Below are 17,746 nucleotides of genomic sequence, written 5' to 3' on the forward strand. Positions count from 1 at the left end.
TGCTCCTCTGCAGGACATCTCTGCCTGCCCCAATGTTTACCAGAAGCGACTTCAGCGTGTGGAGCATATTGAAGAAGTGCATCGGCTTGGTGAGTTCAGAGAGCCAGACTTCCCACGGGGCCTCCACCATCTTGTCCGGCACAGGTGGCTGTGACTCTAAGAAGCGGTGCTCGGAGGAGGGGCGGGTGTGGGGAGAGCCTGCTGCTAATGGAGAGGGTCCTCTCCGGTCCCTCCTAGGAGCTGTCCAAGATCACGATGCCCATAGCCTTCAATGAGCCCCTGAGTTTCCTGCAGCGGATCACAGAGTACATGGAACATGTGTACCTAATTCACAGAGCCTCCCGCCAGCCCCAGTCCCTAGAAAGGATGCAGGTGGGTGGCAAGCTCACTTCGGGGGGCACCTGGCACTGTGCTTGGTTGCACGCAGACCATAGCAGTTAAAAACGTGACTTAATGTGACTGGCCACGTGGGGGCAGGGACCTTGGCCCTCAGCAGTGGGATGTCTGGGAGCGGGGCCGGAGCAGCTCACACTGACTTTGGGGAGCTGTCCTGCCCAACGGCCTAGGCATTTGCCACAGGCACATTCTCCACGGGTGTGGTCTTGGCCTCCTGTCGGTTGGGCCTGTGGGGCTGCAGGGGGATGTGGGGCTGGCAGTTGGCCCCTCTTGGGTCCTTTCAGCACCACCGTCCCATGCGAGTGTGTGCACACGTGTGATAGACGGCCTGCAGGGCAGGCCCCAACTGGGGTGGGAGATGGCAGAGTTCCTGCTTTCTGTGGCTTTGAGGAAGTGGTGGGTGATAAACAGCATTTCCCCGGAAGTTCTGTGGTTTCACACGCGTTACCAGCGGGAGACTGAGAAGTCACCCCAAGCGCGTGTCTGGGCGCCACCCCAGCCCTTGGCTCGCACGTCCTCATGGTCACCACCCCCTCACTGGCCTGTGGTTGCTTCCAGTCTGTGGCGGCCTTCGCGGTTTCAGCTGTGGCTTCCCAGTGGGAGAGGACCGGCAAGCCCTTCAACCCGCTCCTGGGGGAGACGTATGAGCTCATCAGGTAAGCAGATGGGGCCCTCGTGGTGTCTTGGGCACAGGACTCTGGTGACGGATGAGGAGGGTCCTTGTGCAGCATGGATGTCTCCAGGCGGCTGAATTGAGGGGCTTCCTGTGGGTGGAAAAATGGTTCACTTTAGAGAGGTGTTGTGTTAATGGCATAAGAGAACCCTGGTGAGAAACCGAATTGAAAACCGAAGACTGCGTTAGGTTCAGGAATGGAGAGGGGATGGCCAGAATGTGTGGTTTAGGCTCAGGACCTAACCTAAACGTGTAGGTTAGGTTCAGGAGCAGAGAGGGGATGGCGGGGTATAGTGCTGCTGGGTGCTTGTGTGTGTGGGCATGTCTGCATGGCCTACTGTAATTTGCAGCATCTTTATAAAACAGTGGTGTACTGTGTGACTAATCTTGGATTCAAAGAACCACAAACTTCTGGCTGTAGTTCTTGGGTCCTTCTGTGCATATGTGTTGTTAATGGTTGAGTCTTTGCTGTGGTGAGTAGATGATGCTGGGCTGTGGGGATGCTAGGCGGCTGAGAATAGGCCCTTCAGATGTGTCAGAGTTTACACTGTTTGCGGAGGTGTGCGTGTCAGCCCTGCTTTCAGCCCGTCCGGGGAGGAGTTGTCATCTTGGTGATGCAGGCAGCCTGCACGTGCATCTCTTCCCAGGTGGGGAGGCAGCATTCATGCCAGTTTCAGATTCCACCTTCTCTGGCTCGTCCTGGATGGCTCAGCAGCGGCCCCTCTGTGCACAGGGTCTGTGTGGGGTCCTCCTGGGTTTTAGTGTGCTTTAGAGGCTGGCTGGCACTGGGTGCTGGAGGACCCCTTCTCCACATGTCATTTTCTTCGAGAAAGCCAGATAAGTTAGGAGAAAGCATGCTGTGTGCTGCCAGGATCCTTGTAAATGACAGGAGTGCAGCAGGTGGTCTGGGGCTGTGGCAGGTCACAGCAAGAGGGACCGTAGGCACAGCTTTCTCCTTTGAGAAACAGGGAAGCTGAAGCCCAGGCAGGGGAAGGCTGGCCTGAGGGTCAGTCTCAGGGGGACACTTGTATCTGGAATTCGTGGAGATGTTTCTTAGATATTCCTCTTGAGCAAGAGCTTCCTCCCTCTGGTCAGCATACTCTAGTCCACTATTCGAGATTCTGCCCTTATGTAGCTGTTAGATAGTTTTCAGCATTTGTGCATATTAAGAGCATCATTGAAATATCAGAAAAGAGAAATCAAAGCACAGTACATTAAGAGTCCAGACAACAGAAAGCAAGCAGGGGGTTAAAAGCATGCAAGCCCTCCAAGGCGCTGAATGTAGCAACAGCCCAGCGTCGGTCTCTTTCAGAGCATACTTCAGCTGAACCAGCCTCATGGACTGGTAGGGAACACTGACACACTCTCTACACTTGTGTCAGGCCGCAACTTCCCAATCACACTTCCGGTGTCTGCAGTGTGCCACGCGTGTTAGACAGCCATCTTCCTGTTTGGGCAATGTAACTAAACTGGCCACTCACCAGTATCGTTTTGTCCCTAGAGCTTGCTCATGGATAACTAAAAATAACACTTTCTGTTCTTAGACAAGTATTCATTTTGTAAATTACATACCTTGGTAGGCAACCTTTTAAAATCTAATTTTTCAACTTTCCTTCCTCTGTAATGATTGGAAATTCTGATTCCAGTTAAGTTAGTAATTATGTGGTTGAGCTTTTATAATTTTTAATGACTATAGCTGTAGGTGTATTCAGAGTTCTGGAACAATTAAAAACTGACATTTTTATTGAAAAAGAGAGTGTACTAAAAATCCTACTTCTTGGCCAGGAATATCTTGGGACATAAGACATTTCATCACAAACATCCTGGGAGCCTTGAAAGGAGGCTGGACAGTCCTCCTCTGGGTTTACTGGGCAGTGGGCATCCCTGGAGAAGTCAGGTGACAGTTTGCTGTCGGGCCTCTGAGTCGCTGGCCCTAAGAGCACCGGGGTGGGCAGGGGGTCAGGGCAGGGGGCCTCTCCGCAGGGCTGCTTGTTTTGTGTGTTGGTGATGGCCCCGGGACACAGTGTGTGTGCGCGCGCGTGTGTGTGTGCGTGTGCATGTGTGTGCGTGTGCGTGTTTGTGTGGTCAGTATTAGGCCACGTGTGACATTGGAGAGCCGTGCTGGTTGTTTCTGCCATATGAGACAGCATGTGTGGTCCCCTTATCCCAGCACCCCTCCCAAACGTGGGGGTCAGGGGCTCTGTGGGTCCTCCATCCCACATGCAGGTGCTGAGCTGTGGGCTTCCCTGGGGAGGCGGGTGCTGGGCCGACTTTATGGGCTTTGCTGTCACTCACAAGGTCCTTTGGTTGTCTCTCCTGCCCCTTCCTTTCTTTTCCTCATTTTTGCTTCCAGGGAAGACTTAGGGTTCAGATTCATATCCGAGCAGGTGAGCCACCACCCCCCAATCAGTGCGTTCTACTCGGAGGGCCTCCACCAGGACTTCCTGTTTCATGGCTCCATCTATCCGAAGCTCAAGTTCTGGGGGAAGAGCGTGGAAGCAGAGCCCCGCGGCACCATCACACTGGAGCTGCTCAAGTGAGTGGGGAGCTGTGCGGTGCAGGGGCCGTGGTGGGCAGCCAGGCGGGCAGCCTTGCAGCGCAGGACCCTCCTCCAGGGAGCCTGGAGGCCTCGTTGGGGTGGTGGTTCCTGGGGCAGGGGGTGTGCTCCTTACAGGATTGGGTTGGGTCCTGTTTTTTCTCCCTGGTCTCTGCAGTTCAGTCCCTGGTTGTGGTCGTCGTCCCCTGCTGTGTGACAGCCCAGCTCAGAGCCTGAAACAATCCTGTCCTCGCCTGGTGTTGGGGGTGATGTGGGGGCTCTGTTGGGGTTCTGTGCTGGTGCAGCTGGGGTACAGGCTGGATGAACCCCTGAAGACAACCAGGCAGAGCCTCTGCTTCCACACTCTCTTCCCTGGCCGCTGGCAGAGGCCAGGGTTGCTTGCCACCCCCCTGCTCTGCACAGCTGTGCAGCCGGACACGGGCACCCCCCAGAGCCAGGGACCAAGGATGGGTGCCCAAGGATAGACGTGTCCTTCATCACCTGACCTCAGAAGTGACCACAGCCTATGTGCACATGCTGTGGTCACACAGACCAGCTGTGGTCTAGGGTCTGAACTCCAGGAGGGGAGGAGAATGGAGGGGCCGTCTTCAAGGATGCATGCATACCTTTAAATCGATTTAAATCCAGACATGCCCAATCTGACGTTGATCAAAGATCCTCCAGGCAGAAACCGAGTCTCTAGCAGCCGCCTGGCACTGCAAACCCGTTGTGGACGGTCCAGACCAAGGGGCACAGCCGCCTCCCTGAAGCACGAGCCTCGCTGCCTGCAGCTCCGTGGGAGCTTTGTATGGCATTTGTGTTTCCTGTGAGCCCCACCTGGCCAGAGGCGCGTGGGCTCCCCAGTCTCCACCCCAGACCCTTGCATCTTGGGTCAGACCGGGGCAGCCCCTCCTGGTCACCTGCTCTTGGCTTTTAAGGGTGGGGAGAGTTGCAACCTGCAGAGTTGCAAGCCCTGTCAATGAACACTTTTGGTTCCCAGGACATTCAAGAAGTTTCCAGTGTTCCTCGTGAAATGCTTGTGCCCTGGGCCTTTTTTTGCCCTCAACTGTGGCTCTGACACAGCCTCCCTTGAGACATGGGTCTGGCCCTCTGCTCCCCGCCCGTTTGTGAGGTTTCTTTTCTCCTTGAGGAAGCCCACCTGGGGAACAGGTGACTGATGGGAAAGGCATTTGCACCCCAGGACCCACCCCGCCTCATGTTGGCCCCAGAGGCCCAGGGCCCAGGCTCGCTAGGGACCTCGTGGTTCCCACAGGGCAGGGCGGGGATGGTAAGAGGGCTGTTCTGTTGACAACTTCACAGGAAACCTCTTGCCTTTGTTGCAGCCTTTTATTGCTGATTAACTTGTCTCCACGTTTAAATAGAAAGCTTTGTTGATACTACAAAGGACATTTCAAACGAATGCTAAAGACGTAGCCACTGCTCGGGAGTTCAAAGCTGTGCTATGCCCTTCTGCGGCTTTCAGTCCATTATGGTGTGATTCTGTCTGGGACTTAGCTTCTAGGGTCACGCGGTGTCTCTGTTCTCTGGCGTATTCCAGACATAAGGAAGCATACACCTGGACCAACCCTACGTGCTGTGTCCACAACGTGATTATCGGCAAGCTCTGGATAGAGCAGTATGGGACAGTGGAGATTTTAAACCACAGGTAACGGGCCCAATGCTGAGATGCTGCGAGTCAGGTGGCGATGGGGCGCCCAGAGCACTGGCCGCTGGCGTTCAGCTGTGTATTCATGCCACCCTCAGCCCCCCAAGGCCCTCCCTGGTCCCCAGCGAGCTCAGCTTCCAGATGGGCCATACTGGCCGCGAGACAACACACGTGCTGCAGTTGGATCTGATTCTGGCCGGCACTGGTCAAAGTCATCGTTAGTGCTCCGTGTTGTTGTTTCTGTGTTTTTAGTCACAGTGGTTGATGTAGTTGGAAGTTTTAAACTACACTCAAGAATGGTGTGATCTTCTGGTGAAAACAGTGACCACTGTCCAGTCTGCCAGGCCTTATTCCTCGAAGTTCATGGCTGGTTTGCTTTGTTTCTTAACAGCTTTGTTAAGATATAATTTACATGTCATAAAATCCACCCATTTAAAGTAGACATGTAAATGACTTTTAGTAAATCTACCGAATTGTGTAACCATCAGCACCAGGCAGTACTTGAAGCTTTCTGTCCCCTGGAAAGGTCCCTGGGGCCGTCCATGCGGTCCTGATGCTGCCCTGCCCTGGGGAGCCCCTTGTACGAGCTCTTGCTTGCTCCCCTCTCTCCCCTGCTATCTCCCCATCTTCCCCTCACTCTCGGTCTTTCCCTCTGTATCTCCCCCTCCATCTCTCTCTCCTTCTCTCTTTCCCTACCCCCTCGATTCGCCTTTTCTTGACATTTCCCATCCACAACAGAAGCCTGTGTTTGTCTTCCCTGCAGGACTGGAGATAAGTGTGTGCTTCACTTTAAACCGTGTGGACTGTTTGGGAAAGAACTTCACAAAGTGGAGGGGTACATTCAAGACAAAAGGTAGATCCCCGCGCAGATCGGGTCACAGGTGCCTAGTTGGTGCTTGCGTCTTCTGCAGAAGTCGTGGTTTTAGAATCTGACCTCATGTTTCACTCTCTCTCCTGGGCTCAGTATGGTTATCAGGCAAAACCCAAACACGCGTTTATGGGCATCCTTTTCCACATGATTTTTTTCGCTCCTGTTGGGAAATCTGGGACTTGTTCAAGTTTCTGTGAGCAGAGAAATGATCAGTAGTATTTTAACAAGTTTGGGGGATTCTTCCCCACTTTGGGTTAGTTACATTATGTGTTGGGTCTCAGTTTCTCTCTTTTTTTTTCCATCAAGTAACTTGGACCACATAACAGCCATAAGATTCCTTTTAGCTCCTAAAATATGTACATTTTCAGGTAAAAATAGTTCCTAGTGTAAAGCAGCAGGTACTTTTGCTCTGTCCCACTCTGTTGGGTGTCAGATGTTCACCTGTTCAAATCCCTTAGACTTAAGACTCTGACCACTTCGCCCCTTGAAATCTTTTGGGACTTGGTGTATGGCTTCACAGGACAGCAGTCCTGTTAGGGGGACTGGCATTGGCCAGCCCTGCAGAGTCAGCCCAGAGGGAGACCGTGGTCAGCTGGCCCACAGACGTGGGCTGCAGCAGTGGACACCCCCCTGCACCAGCCCAGCTCCGAGTTTCTGGTTTTCCATCCCAAATTGGACAGAGAAGACTTGGCCATGTGTCCCCGCTTGCCACCCTCCAGGCCCAGCCTCTGAAGCACAGGTGCCCTCCCAGCATGGCCCTCGGCTGCCAGCACAGCCTTCCAGGAGCACATGGTCAACTCCCTGCTCACCCAGGAAGATGCAGGAAAGGAGAACAAGGCACAGCATGCATTGTTCCTTGGGAATCAGGCAGAGCGCCCTTTCTGGAGGCTGTGGGCGGACAGTGATGGGGGTCTGACTCCAGGTTATAGAGCTGAAGAGGCAGTGGCAGCTGGATGTGGGGAGGGTTGTTTATAGGATATAGAGAAGGGGCTGCAGGACACATGGTACTTAAAAGATGTAGTATATTTAAAAAACGACAATCGGGCTCACAGGGTGTTATGTTACACACTTGTTCTCACCCCATGTGCCTCCCGCAGCCCTTCAGGTTCTTGTGCCCTTGTTTTCTCCTTCCTGCTTTGGCAAAGGAGTGTGAAGAGTTAGTCTGAAAGCTGTGAGTGGCGATACTGAAATGGAGCTTTCCGTCTGCATGTTTGCACCAGCAGTACCCTAGGGTTTACAAGACTGACGATGAAGATTGATTCTGGGTCAGGTTAGGGGGCTGCATTTCTGGATGAACGGTTGATGATCACTGTTACTTGCTTTTAAAAATTCCCTTTCCCTCCAGCAAAAAGAAGCTCTTCGTGATCTATGGCAAGTGGACAGAGTGCTTGTGGGGCATAGACCCTGTCACATACGAGTCCTTCAGGAAGCAGGAAAGAAGAGGGGACTCCCTGCGGAAGATGAAACCGGTATGGGGCTGCCGTGGGGGAGTCCGCAGCGAGGGTGCGGGGCCTGGCCAGGCAGTGCCTTTGTGGTCCAGCTGGAGGGGGTGGGTTACAGAATCTGTCTCTCCGAGCGAAGGTGCCTGTCCACCTGATTCTGGATGGCCAGGTGCTGGGGTGCCTCTACCCACCCCTCTACCTGGCAGAATCAGAGGGTGCCTCCATTTCCTTCTGGATATTTCTTGATACCTCTCCTGTCCCCGCACCTTGTTAGCTGAGACCCAGTAGATAAGCAAGTGGATGTCCTTTCTGCATTTCTAGTTCTGAGTTCCAGGTGATAAAACCCAATACTGATTGTCTTAAGACTAGTTCTTCTTGAGCCTAAGACTAGAGGCAATAGTTCAAGAGAGGTGTCGTGTTTTTCTAGATGATAAATTAGAATGTACCAAACCTGAGGTGTTCAGTATCTGTTTAACAGAATATTCAACTTCTGCTGAGATTGTTATTGTTTCTTGTTTTGTTTTGGGCCAAGCCACTAGGCATGTGGCGTCTGGGAACTCAGTTCCCTGACCAGGGGTCACACCTGTGCCCCCTATAGGGGAGGCTCAGAGTCTTAGCCACTGGACTGCCTGGGACGTCCCTGTTGGTTTTTATGTTGTAATATTTCACAGGTGCTATTAGACATCTTTTCTAAAAATACTCCTTTAAACTAAAAAAAAAAAAAGTAAAGTTCCATTTGAAGACCATAGAGCAGATGTTAAATCTGTTTGCTGACATGTTTAGTGCGTTTGCTTGGCTGTGTTGCCCCTCGGGGTGACGTCCCAAGGAGGGAGCATTTCGTGGGGGTGCAGACCGCTGCCCTGTGTCTTCACTTAGCTTCTGGCACCACACCGCGTAACCCGCAGGTGGGGAAGACTGCCAGGCTGTGCTCGTTGTAATTAAGTATCTCCCTCACAGCTAACTAAAAGCCACTCTTCTTCTCCAGGTCCCACTGCTTTTGAAAAGGAAGTAGCAGTTGTACTTTTCTATTGAGATGTGACCCCAAGTGAGAGCTTAGTCTAGAGACGCTGAGACACCCTGAAGTCACCACGCGTGCAGAAGGGCAGCGTTGGGGGAGAGGACCACTTGGGGGCACCCTTGGCTACCTGAGGAGGTGTCGCCCCATCCAATCACGCTCAGGAGGCCACATGGGCCCCCCTACCAGGAGCGTGGTGCCTGCTGCCCTCTCGGGGGCTTGGGAGGGTCTGCCAGGGCTCCGGGGGCAGTGGGTGCTGTGTCTTTCAGGACGACGGCCCTGAGAAGGCTGATTGCGATGTAGCGGACAGTGTGCCCGAGTCTCAGGAGACGGTGCAGGTCATTCCAGGCAGCAAGCTACTCTGGAGAGTCAATACCCGGCCCCCCAACTCCGCTCAGGTCTGTGCCCCCGGCCCTAGCCAGGCCCCCAGTCATCCTGTCACCCTCGGGGCTCCCTGCCCTCCGAGCCCTATGACCCCCACCCTCCAGCACTCAGCTTAGGCATCCACACACACCTCAGGACCTGGTTACACTGCGAACCCTCAGTGTCTACACCAGCTGTGTCTGACCGAAAGGGTTTCCAAACCAGTTTCGAGAGAGAATTTTTTGACTTGTCAATTTCAGTCCTTAAATGCGTTTTGATATTTGTTTTGGAAAATTGCACTTATAATTTTGTTACCTATGGTAAAAGTATTATATTACATACAGTAATGTTTATATAAAATAATTATATGATAAATACATAGTAAATTTCATTTTACTATATTATAATTTTATATTATTTATATATAAAATATATATACAGTGTATCATAGATTTTTAAAAAATTTTTGTTACATCCTTTAAGCAAAGCCACAGCCTGTGCAAAATAAAGGAAACAAACATTCAGTGATAAATAGATTATCTCAGCACAGCCACGACTGCAGTTTCAGTGGAATACAAATTATAAGATAATGGAGAAAAATCTGTTTAAAAAACATACACACACACACAGAGTAAAAACTAGAAATCATATCCATTTCTTTGGTTCAGTGAACATTTACTGGGTTGGAGTAGGTGGGTCCAGGTCCCTGGGAGTAGAGCCCAAGGACAGATAGGCAAGGACCCCAACCCCACACAGCAGAGTGACCTGTCCAATGGGTTGGAGGCGGGCCTCCTGGGGACACGGGTACATGGAGCAAGGACTAGAGAGCCAGGGCCATTGGCCGTAGGGCCGCATTTGGGCCAGGGAGCAGCCAGGATCCAATCTCCTCTCTTACTGTGCATGACATAGGAAACCGTGGGGTCATTTGAGGGACCAGGGGCCCCTCCAGCCACTTGTGGAGATAGGCTTCGGGGCCAGAGCAGAAGTGGCCAGAGGGAGGCAAGTCCCCAGGTCTGGGTATCAGGAGGCGGCAGACCCCACCACAAAGGGGTTGAGATAAGAGATTCTTCTCAGACCCCTGGGGCATGAGGAGACAGACGTGCAGGTCGGATGTCACAGTGAGAATCTGGGTGCCTCCTGTGGGGGTGGAGAGGATGAGCCCCCTAGGAGACCCAGGCAAGTGTGGAAAAGAGTATCATTTATAGTAACGACTCTGTGCCTGCCCCGCAGATGTACAACTTCACTAGCTTCACGGTGAGTCTCAATGAACTAGAGACGGGCATGGAGAAGATCCTGGCCCCCACCGACTGCCGGCTACGCCCCGACATCCGCGGCATGGAGAATGGCAACATGGGTGCGTGTTCGCATTGGGGGCTGACTGGGCGCCCAGCCCTGGCCACGCGGGTGGTGCAGGGAAGGAACGTATCCCTGTTAACTGAACACACGTCACATCTTCTCGACGTGCTTCTCAAACCATCTGTGGGCAAGAGTTGTAAAGCTTCTAGTTTGCTGCAGGCCACTTCTTTTATAAATAAAATAAGATTAAGTTACTAGAAAAATGAAATGAAAGAGAATATATACAAAATGTTATACAAGTCCCCGATTTTCTTACTAGGTTCAACAGACACTAAGGTTACATTTCAGAAGCTGTTGTTTGAAAGTCTCTGGTGTGGAGGGTCCCCCCTGTGCCTTTCCTACCCCACGGCCCCTCTGTGGGCCGCTGGCTGCCCTGGGGTCTGGGCCTGGTCATGGGCTTGGGTCTGGTTTCCCACACACTTACTGCCTATGGTTCCCACCTGGGGTTGGGTGGGGGGTGTGTGGGGTGTCCCTCATCCACTTTCTCAGCCTCACCTCTGCCTGTCACCCTGGTCCCTGACCTGCCCCGTGCTTGCACCTAGATCTGGCAAGCCAGGAGAAGGAGCGGCTGGAGGAGAAGCAGAGGGAGGCCCGGAGGGAGCGGGCCCGGGAGGAGGCTGAGTGGCAGACGCGGTGAGGCACCCGGCGGCCATGGGGATGGGGCGGGGGAGGCACAGACCCACCCACCTGGGGGCAGTGAGGAGGGGCTGCAGGCCCTCCTGGGGCTGAGCAGAAGCTACCCCGTGTCCCACGAGTCAGCGGCTTGCAGCCTGGGCTGCACGTGAGATGACATGCAAGGTGACAGTGCTGACTGGAGGGGCCACGATCCAAGTGGAGAACAGTCCACTGGCCTCCTGACCGCCTGCTCTGTGTCGCAGGTGGTTTCACCGAGGCAGTAACCCGTACACTGGGACCCCCGACTGGCTGTATGCAGGGGGCTACTTCGAGCGGGATTTCTCAGGCTGCCCCGACATCTACTGAGAGGCCGGACTGGCCCGCAGACCTGGAGACCCAGAGGCTGGACTCCGTCAAGCGGCTGCTCTGAGCTTCTGCCACGGCAGAAACCAGCTTTTCTCATGACTGTTCATGGAGATCGCACCGTCCCTGGTTGAGGATTTAATTCTAATTAACTTTTGATTGCCAAACATTTTACTACTGTTGCAGCCTCTTCATAAAACTTCCCTTGGGATCATCATGTTTCCATTAAGGTTTGAGAAGGAACAGTCTTTACAGTTCCCTTTATGTGACAGGACAAGCTGGGCTGGCGTAGAGTACAGCACCCTCTTCATTACAAAAAGTTATAAATAAAGGAAGTAATGGGAAGGGTCCATATTCCTCTTCGTAATGCAGTGGCGCAAAGGGTTTCTGAAAGTATTTTAAAACTGAACCAGTAACAGGAAAAGATGGATCTTGAGAAAAGTCCCACCAGGAGCCTTATACAGGCCAGGAATTGCTTTCTAGATCACGGTAACACAGAAGTGGAGGTTTTCAAAGCAGCCGATTGAATGAAATGAAAAGTTGTCAGAGTTTGTATTTTTTATCAATCTTCAATAATGTAAAGATTACTTTGAAAATATTTAAGTTCAAACTACTTGAATAATACTTTGCTGAAGAGCAAGATAGGCATTAATCACCACTTTACACTGTCCAAAATGAAGCATTACCATGACAACGAGGGTGGCCAGAAACTCTGACCAGTCGTTCCCAGATGGCGCCCAGCCCTCTGGTCCCTGGGGCTCCCCCTCGCTGCAGGCCACGCCCTCACACAGAGTGAGTCCTGCACGCACGACAGTCGACCTGTCCCTGTCATGCATGTGTGACCCGCCTCGGGGGTGTCCTCACCACTGTGCGTGTCCGCCTCCGCACACATCTACACCCTGTGACTGTTCACTTTCTGTAGAGGTGCCAGCACCACTGGCCGTGGCAGAGCTCTTTGATTCGAAGACAATCTGCCGTGTGCACACATGCACAAGCGCATGCATGCACACACACGCAGCTGTACACAGTGTGGGTTCTCAGCAGGAGGGTGTCGGCATTGTGTGTCCTGGCTTCAAAACCACATTTGTAATTAAAACACTTTTAAAAGTGAACCCTTGTTCTGAAGGCTTGATTCTGTAGCTTTGGAAACTGGAGGCATGATGCCACGGTCGAGTTCCAGGGCATCTGCCTGGCGGGACCCAAGCCGGGTCCCCGGAACCTGCAGAGGCCCCCAGACCACACAGAGGCCCCAGGCGTGTGTGGTCTCAGGTTCTGCAGAGAGGAGGTGCTGACACACCTGGTCATTAGCATCGGGAGTCCTGTGCCCCTGGTGGCGGCCGGCAACGGAAACAAACTGCTTCTCCGGGGAATGTAAGGCTGGGGGACCCGGGGCACGTTTAGAGCAGTGGTGTTGAGGGCAATTTGACAGCTTTCACGGATTGTCCTGTTTCTCACCACTCCAGTAATTTTCTGCAAGGTCTGCATCTCTGAGAACTTCCCTGCAGGCTCAGACGGTAAAGGATCTGCCTGCAGTGTAGGAGACCCAGGTTCAGTCCCTGGGTCAGGAGGATCCTCTGGAGAAGGGAGTGGCAACCCACTTCGGTATTCTTGCCTGGAGAATCCCATGAACAGAGGAGCCTGGCAGGCTATACAGTCTGTGGGGCCGCACAGAGTCGGACATGACCGTGCGACCGACACTTTGATCTGCATCCCTGAGTCTTCCCCGAGGTCAGATCCCATAGCGTAGTCCCCACCACCGCTTCCTTCAAGCCTGACTCAAGTGGAAGGAGAAAGGGCAGGATGGCCTGGGACCAGAAAGCGTGGGCGGCATGAGTTTTCAACACGCACCAGAGCTGCCCATCAGCTTGGCCACCGTGATGCACTGGGACGTCAGGGGTCTTTCTTTAATAAAAGTGTTTCCGTGGGATTTGCTTTTTAGAGACGACCTCCCATGACTGGTGTGTGGGAGGCATGGCCTTGTAGAGGGCCCCCAGTGTGTGATCGTGGCTTGGATGGAGGGCCTGGGTGGTTTTCAGAGCAGCCTTATCATTTGGAATGTCCTTGTGGGATGAAAAGTAGGACCCATTTCACCCAAAGACCTTCAGGCTTTGATTCCACTCCCTCTGAAGGTTCAGTTCTGTGTCTGTTGATTCAGTGAACTTTCTGAGAGCCACTGGGGAGCCGGCCATGCAGGTGACATGGTGGCCGATGGACCTGCGGCACACACACTGGAGCTGGCTGGACTTCTCAGGCCATCTAGGGCTGGGGCCAATGCAGTGTCTGGGTCCCTGAGCCGCACAGGCTGGTCCCTTCCGGGTTGGGTGCTGCTCTCCCTGGTGGGGTCAAGGGTCAGGGCCGCCCCAGCACTGGCAGGCTCCTCACTGGGTGTGGCCCCCAGTCACAGGAAGGCATCAGAGGAGCGGGCCCAGCCCTCATAGGCTGTGCCGTGTGTGGCCACTGCAGGCTTCCGTGAAGGCCAGGCCCCTCCACCCCACAGTGCGGTGGCTCCACGAGGGGAAAACGAAGGTGCCGGGCCGACCTCTGCTCCTTCATAGGCTCACAGGTCTGTGCAGGGCATTGGCCACACATGACCAGGTGTCATCACAGCCTCCCCAGGCAAACGGAGCTGGCAATGGCACCAGCAGGGTCCCGAGCATCAGCTCTGACTGTGTTCTCAGCAGTATCTCCCTTTCAGACCTTGTCCCCAGAGGTGATGCTGGGGCTCCTGAAAGGATCCTCCTGCTCGACACTCGGGGAGAAGCACCTAGCCCAACGCTGACGGCCTCTAGGTGTGCGGACACTCCTTGCTGATGCTGCCAGCCACCTGTTGCAGTGATTGTGGAGGTGTCCAGCCAGAGGCGTCGCCATCCTTGTCAGGCCCTGAGGCCAGGAAATCAGAATGAGAGAAAGGCCCAGAATCTTTCAGCCAGCCAGCCCCTCAGGTTGCTGCGGCAGGTGGCTTTCTTTCAGGACACCTGCTCCTGGGAGAACAAGTTCGCCTCAAGCATCCACCAGGAAGACATCATTTACAATCCTAATGTTAAGTCACTTCAGTCCTGTCTGACACTTTGCGACCCTATGGACACAGGAGTCTGCGAGGCTCCTCTGTCCATGCGGTTCTTCAGACGAGAATTCTGGAGTGGGTTGCCATTTACAATGCTAACAAGCTTTCAAAAATCAGAAGTGAGGATAGCTCTCGCATCCTGTCGACCCTTGTGCCAGGAGGGAAGGCGTGGCTCAGTGAAGCCTTGTGCCCTGAGGAGAGCTGTCAGTCTTACAGGAGAGTCCAGTCAACAGAAAGTTCCTGCTGGACCTGGTTTCATCTTCTGAAGGACCTTCCTGTGTCCAAAGTGGGCATGAAGATCAGGTCCCTTGACAGAAGGGCCTGTAACCCGCTGCAGGACATTAGGCGGCCTTTCCTTCGATCTTCGTCATCTTTGGGCTTCACTATCCTGTGTTCTCAGCATAAGGGTTTCACAAAGTGAAGACACCATTTCAAAATCTCCTGGTACAAGTTTCCTGGACAGTCAGCCTTTGACTGGAGGCCCTGTTCCTCTCCCTGTCTGAACTGGCTGTCCTGGACCAGAGGCTTGGCAAAGGGCTCCCTGGTCTCTGCAGAGGGCGACAACACATAGATAGGGTCCTCCCTCCATCGCTGCAGGAACAGTTCATCCCATCCGTGCAGCAGGAAAAGGTCAGGCAAGAAACACGTAATGAAGTGGCTTTATTGTCATAATTTTATAATATGTAGTAACTGTCAGCGTTCGTCCATGTAAACGGAACCAGTCATTCGCAGATTTGGGGGAGGACTGGACAGGTCAGTGGAGATAGATGTTAAACCCTGGTTTTGAGTAGAGTTCGTCGCAAAGGGCGGCAGCTGACATTTGTTTTGGACTGAACACTTCTTCACTGTCTGCTGCTCTGGCCTCTCTGGAAAGGACTGCAAATTGGCTGTGGATGTGTCCTGGAGACTAGGCGACAGATGTTTGGACTGTAGTCCTGTAGGACTGGCCCAGCAAACAGATTGTCTCAGAAAACTGCTTGTTACAGTGAAGAGGGGGCTAAGGGGCACGCAAGAGGGAGGAAGGGGTGTGGGTTCTCCGGGGGCTGGAGCCCATTGCCAGAAGCAATGAAATACCCAGAACACAGTGTCAGCCAGCTTGACTTGGCGGTCCCTGTGCCCGACCGCTGCTCGAGGTGCCCAGTGGCTGTGTGCTTTCCAGAAGGGTGAGCTATCCAGTAGCGACAAGAGTTCTGGGCAGAGGGACAGACTGTTCATGCAACTTTAATGCCCTGGGAATGCCCAGGTACATAGATGTGGGGCCGCCACCATGGCCACCGTGTCTGACAATGGGGACCACAGAGCACCCAGGGCTGCCAGAGCCTGAGCCTGGTGTCCTGGGTGCTTAACCCCCAAAATTACCATCTGGTCCCGCCCACTGAGGAGGAAGAGGGGGTGCAGGAAGACGGGCTTGCCTGGGGCTTCAGAGCAGGTGAGTGGAAGAAGTGGAATTCAGACCTTGATACACAGTGACACTCAGCCTCGGGTACAGTTGACACGCCATCGTGTAACCATCATCACTATCGACATACACAGTTTAATGGCAAGCTTCAAGAGAGGAGGACGGTCTTTTCAACACATGGTGCTGGGAAACTGGACAATCATATGCAAAAGAATGGAGTTGACCCTGACCTCACACCATTTACAAAAATTAGAATGTATCAAAGGTCTAGATGTGAGACCTAAACAATAAATTCTTAGAAGAAAAGATAGAACACAAAGCTCACAACTTTGGATGTGGCAATTATTTCTTGGCTATAACACCAAAGACACAGGCAACAAGAGAAGAAAAATAAGCAAGTTGTACTTCATGAAAATTTAAACATATTTTGTGCATCAGACACTAGCATCAGAGTAAAAAGGCAACCCAAAGAGTGGGAGAAAATATTTGCAAATCAAACATCTGATAACAGATTAATATCTAGAATATACAGAGACCTCCTAAAACTCAGTAACAACAAAAAAAGCTGATTCAAAAATAGGCAAGGACTTGAATAAACATTTTTCCAAAGAAGATAAACAGATGGCCAATAAGCATGTGAAAACATGTTCAACATCACTAATGCTGGAGAAATGAAAAACAAAGCTGCAATGAGATACCACACCCATTAGGATGGCCAGTATATAAAAAAAAACAAAACATCCAGAAAACAAGTTTGGGCAAGAATGTGGGGAAACAGGAAGATTTGTGCGCTGTTAGTAGGAATAAAATGGTACAGCCACTGTGGCAAACAGTATGGCAGTTCCTCAAAAAATTAAAAATAGAATTACCATATGATCCAGCAATTCCATTCTGAGTATTTACCCCTAAAGAACTGAAAGCAGGGCCTTGAAGTGATGTTTGTTCGGTCATGTTTGTGTGTGCTTAGTCAATCTAGTCGTGTCTGACACTTTGCGATCCCATGGACTGCAGCCTGCAGCCTGTCCATGGGATTTCCCAGGCAAGAATACGGGAATGGGTTGCCATTCCCTTCTCCAGGGGATCTTCCTGACCCAGGGATTAAACCAGGGTCTCTCATGTCTCCTGCATTGGGAGGCAGGATCTTTACCACGAGCTACACCCGGGAAGTCATGTTCACAACAGCATTATTCACAATAGCTGAGGCGTGGAAATAACCCAAGCATCCCTGCACTGATGAACGCATAAGCAAAATGTGGTGTAGACATACTTACAGCGGAAGATTACTCAGCCTTAGGAAGGGGATTCTGACACATGCTGCAACATGGATGAAACCCGAGGACATTATGCTGAGTGAAAAAAGCCAGTCACACAAAAGACAAGTACTGTATAATTTGATAGGTGCCAAGAGCAGTCAAATTCATACTGACAGAAAGTAGAATGGTGGTGGGTTGGGGGAAGAGGGCGATGGGGAGTCGGTGTCTAATGAGATGGAGTTTCAGTTTTCCCAGATGAGAAGTTTGAAGATGGATGGTGGTGATAGCTGCACAGCGTTATGAATGTACTTACGACCACTGAACTCAATACTTAAAGAGCGATTAGGACGGTAAACTTTCTGTTATGTGCCATTTTACCATAATAAAAAACTGGAAAAAAAATCAGTGGTTGCTAGGGATTAAGCAAGAGGGAGGGACGGACAGGGAGAGGACATCAGCTTTTCAGGGTGGTGAGCATGCTCTGTGTGATACTGTAAAGATGCACATACGTCGCTAAGCATTTGTCTGAACATGTGGATGTATGACGGAGCGTGAACTCTGATATAAACTCTGGACTCGGTGACATGATGTGTCCACATATGAGCATGTGCTAAATTGCTTCAATCGTGTCTGACTCTTTGCGATCCTATGGATTGTAGCCCTCCAGGCTCTTCTGTCCATGGGCTTCTCCAGGCAAGAATACTGGAGTGGGTTGCCATTTCCTTCTCCAGCGT

General features: G+C 52.3%; 1 protein-coding gene across 3 annotated transcripts in view; it reads left to right on the forward strand.

Annotated features, from left to right (window-relative positions):
* Positions 1–12,408, forward strand: part of OSBPL2 (oxysterol binding protein like 2) — a 36,224-nt gene extending 23,816 nt beyond the window's left edge. For all 3 annotated transcript variants that reach the window (XM_086332802.1, XM_086332803.1, XM_086332805.1), the window contains exons 4-14: positions 14–89; positions 238–372; positions 955–1,052; positions 3,423–3,605; positions 5,164–5,271; positions 6,035–6,124; positions 7,488–7,611; positions 8,869–8,997; positions 10,193–10,316; positions 10,861–10,951; positions 11,197–12,408. In XM_086332802.1, coding sequence (XP_086188928.1) covers positions 14–89; positions 238–372; positions 955–1,052; positions 3,423–3,605; positions 5,164–5,271; positions 6,035–6,124; positions 7,488–7,611; positions 8,869–8,997; positions 10,193–10,316; positions 10,861–10,951; positions 11,197–11,299 — 1,261 coding nt within the window. In that variant the 3' untranslated portion in view covers positions 11,300–12,408. The remainder of the gene's footprint in view (positions 1–13; positions 90–237; positions 373–954; positions 1,053–3,422; positions 3,606–5,163; positions 5,272–6,034; positions 6,125–7,487; positions 7,612–8,868; positions 8,998–10,192; positions 10,317–10,860; positions 10,952–11,196) is intronic.
* Positions 12,409–17,746: the final 5,338 nt, after the last annotated feature.

The sequence above is a fragment of the Bos grunniens genome, chromosome 13 (genome assembly GCF_055505025.1).
Source record: "Bos grunniens cultivar Pamir isolate PY7600 chromosome 13, Bosgru_T2T1.0, whole genome shotgun sequence".
Lineage (NCBI taxonomy): Eukaryota > Metazoa > Chordata > Mammalia > Artiodactyla > Bovidae > Bos > Bos grunniens.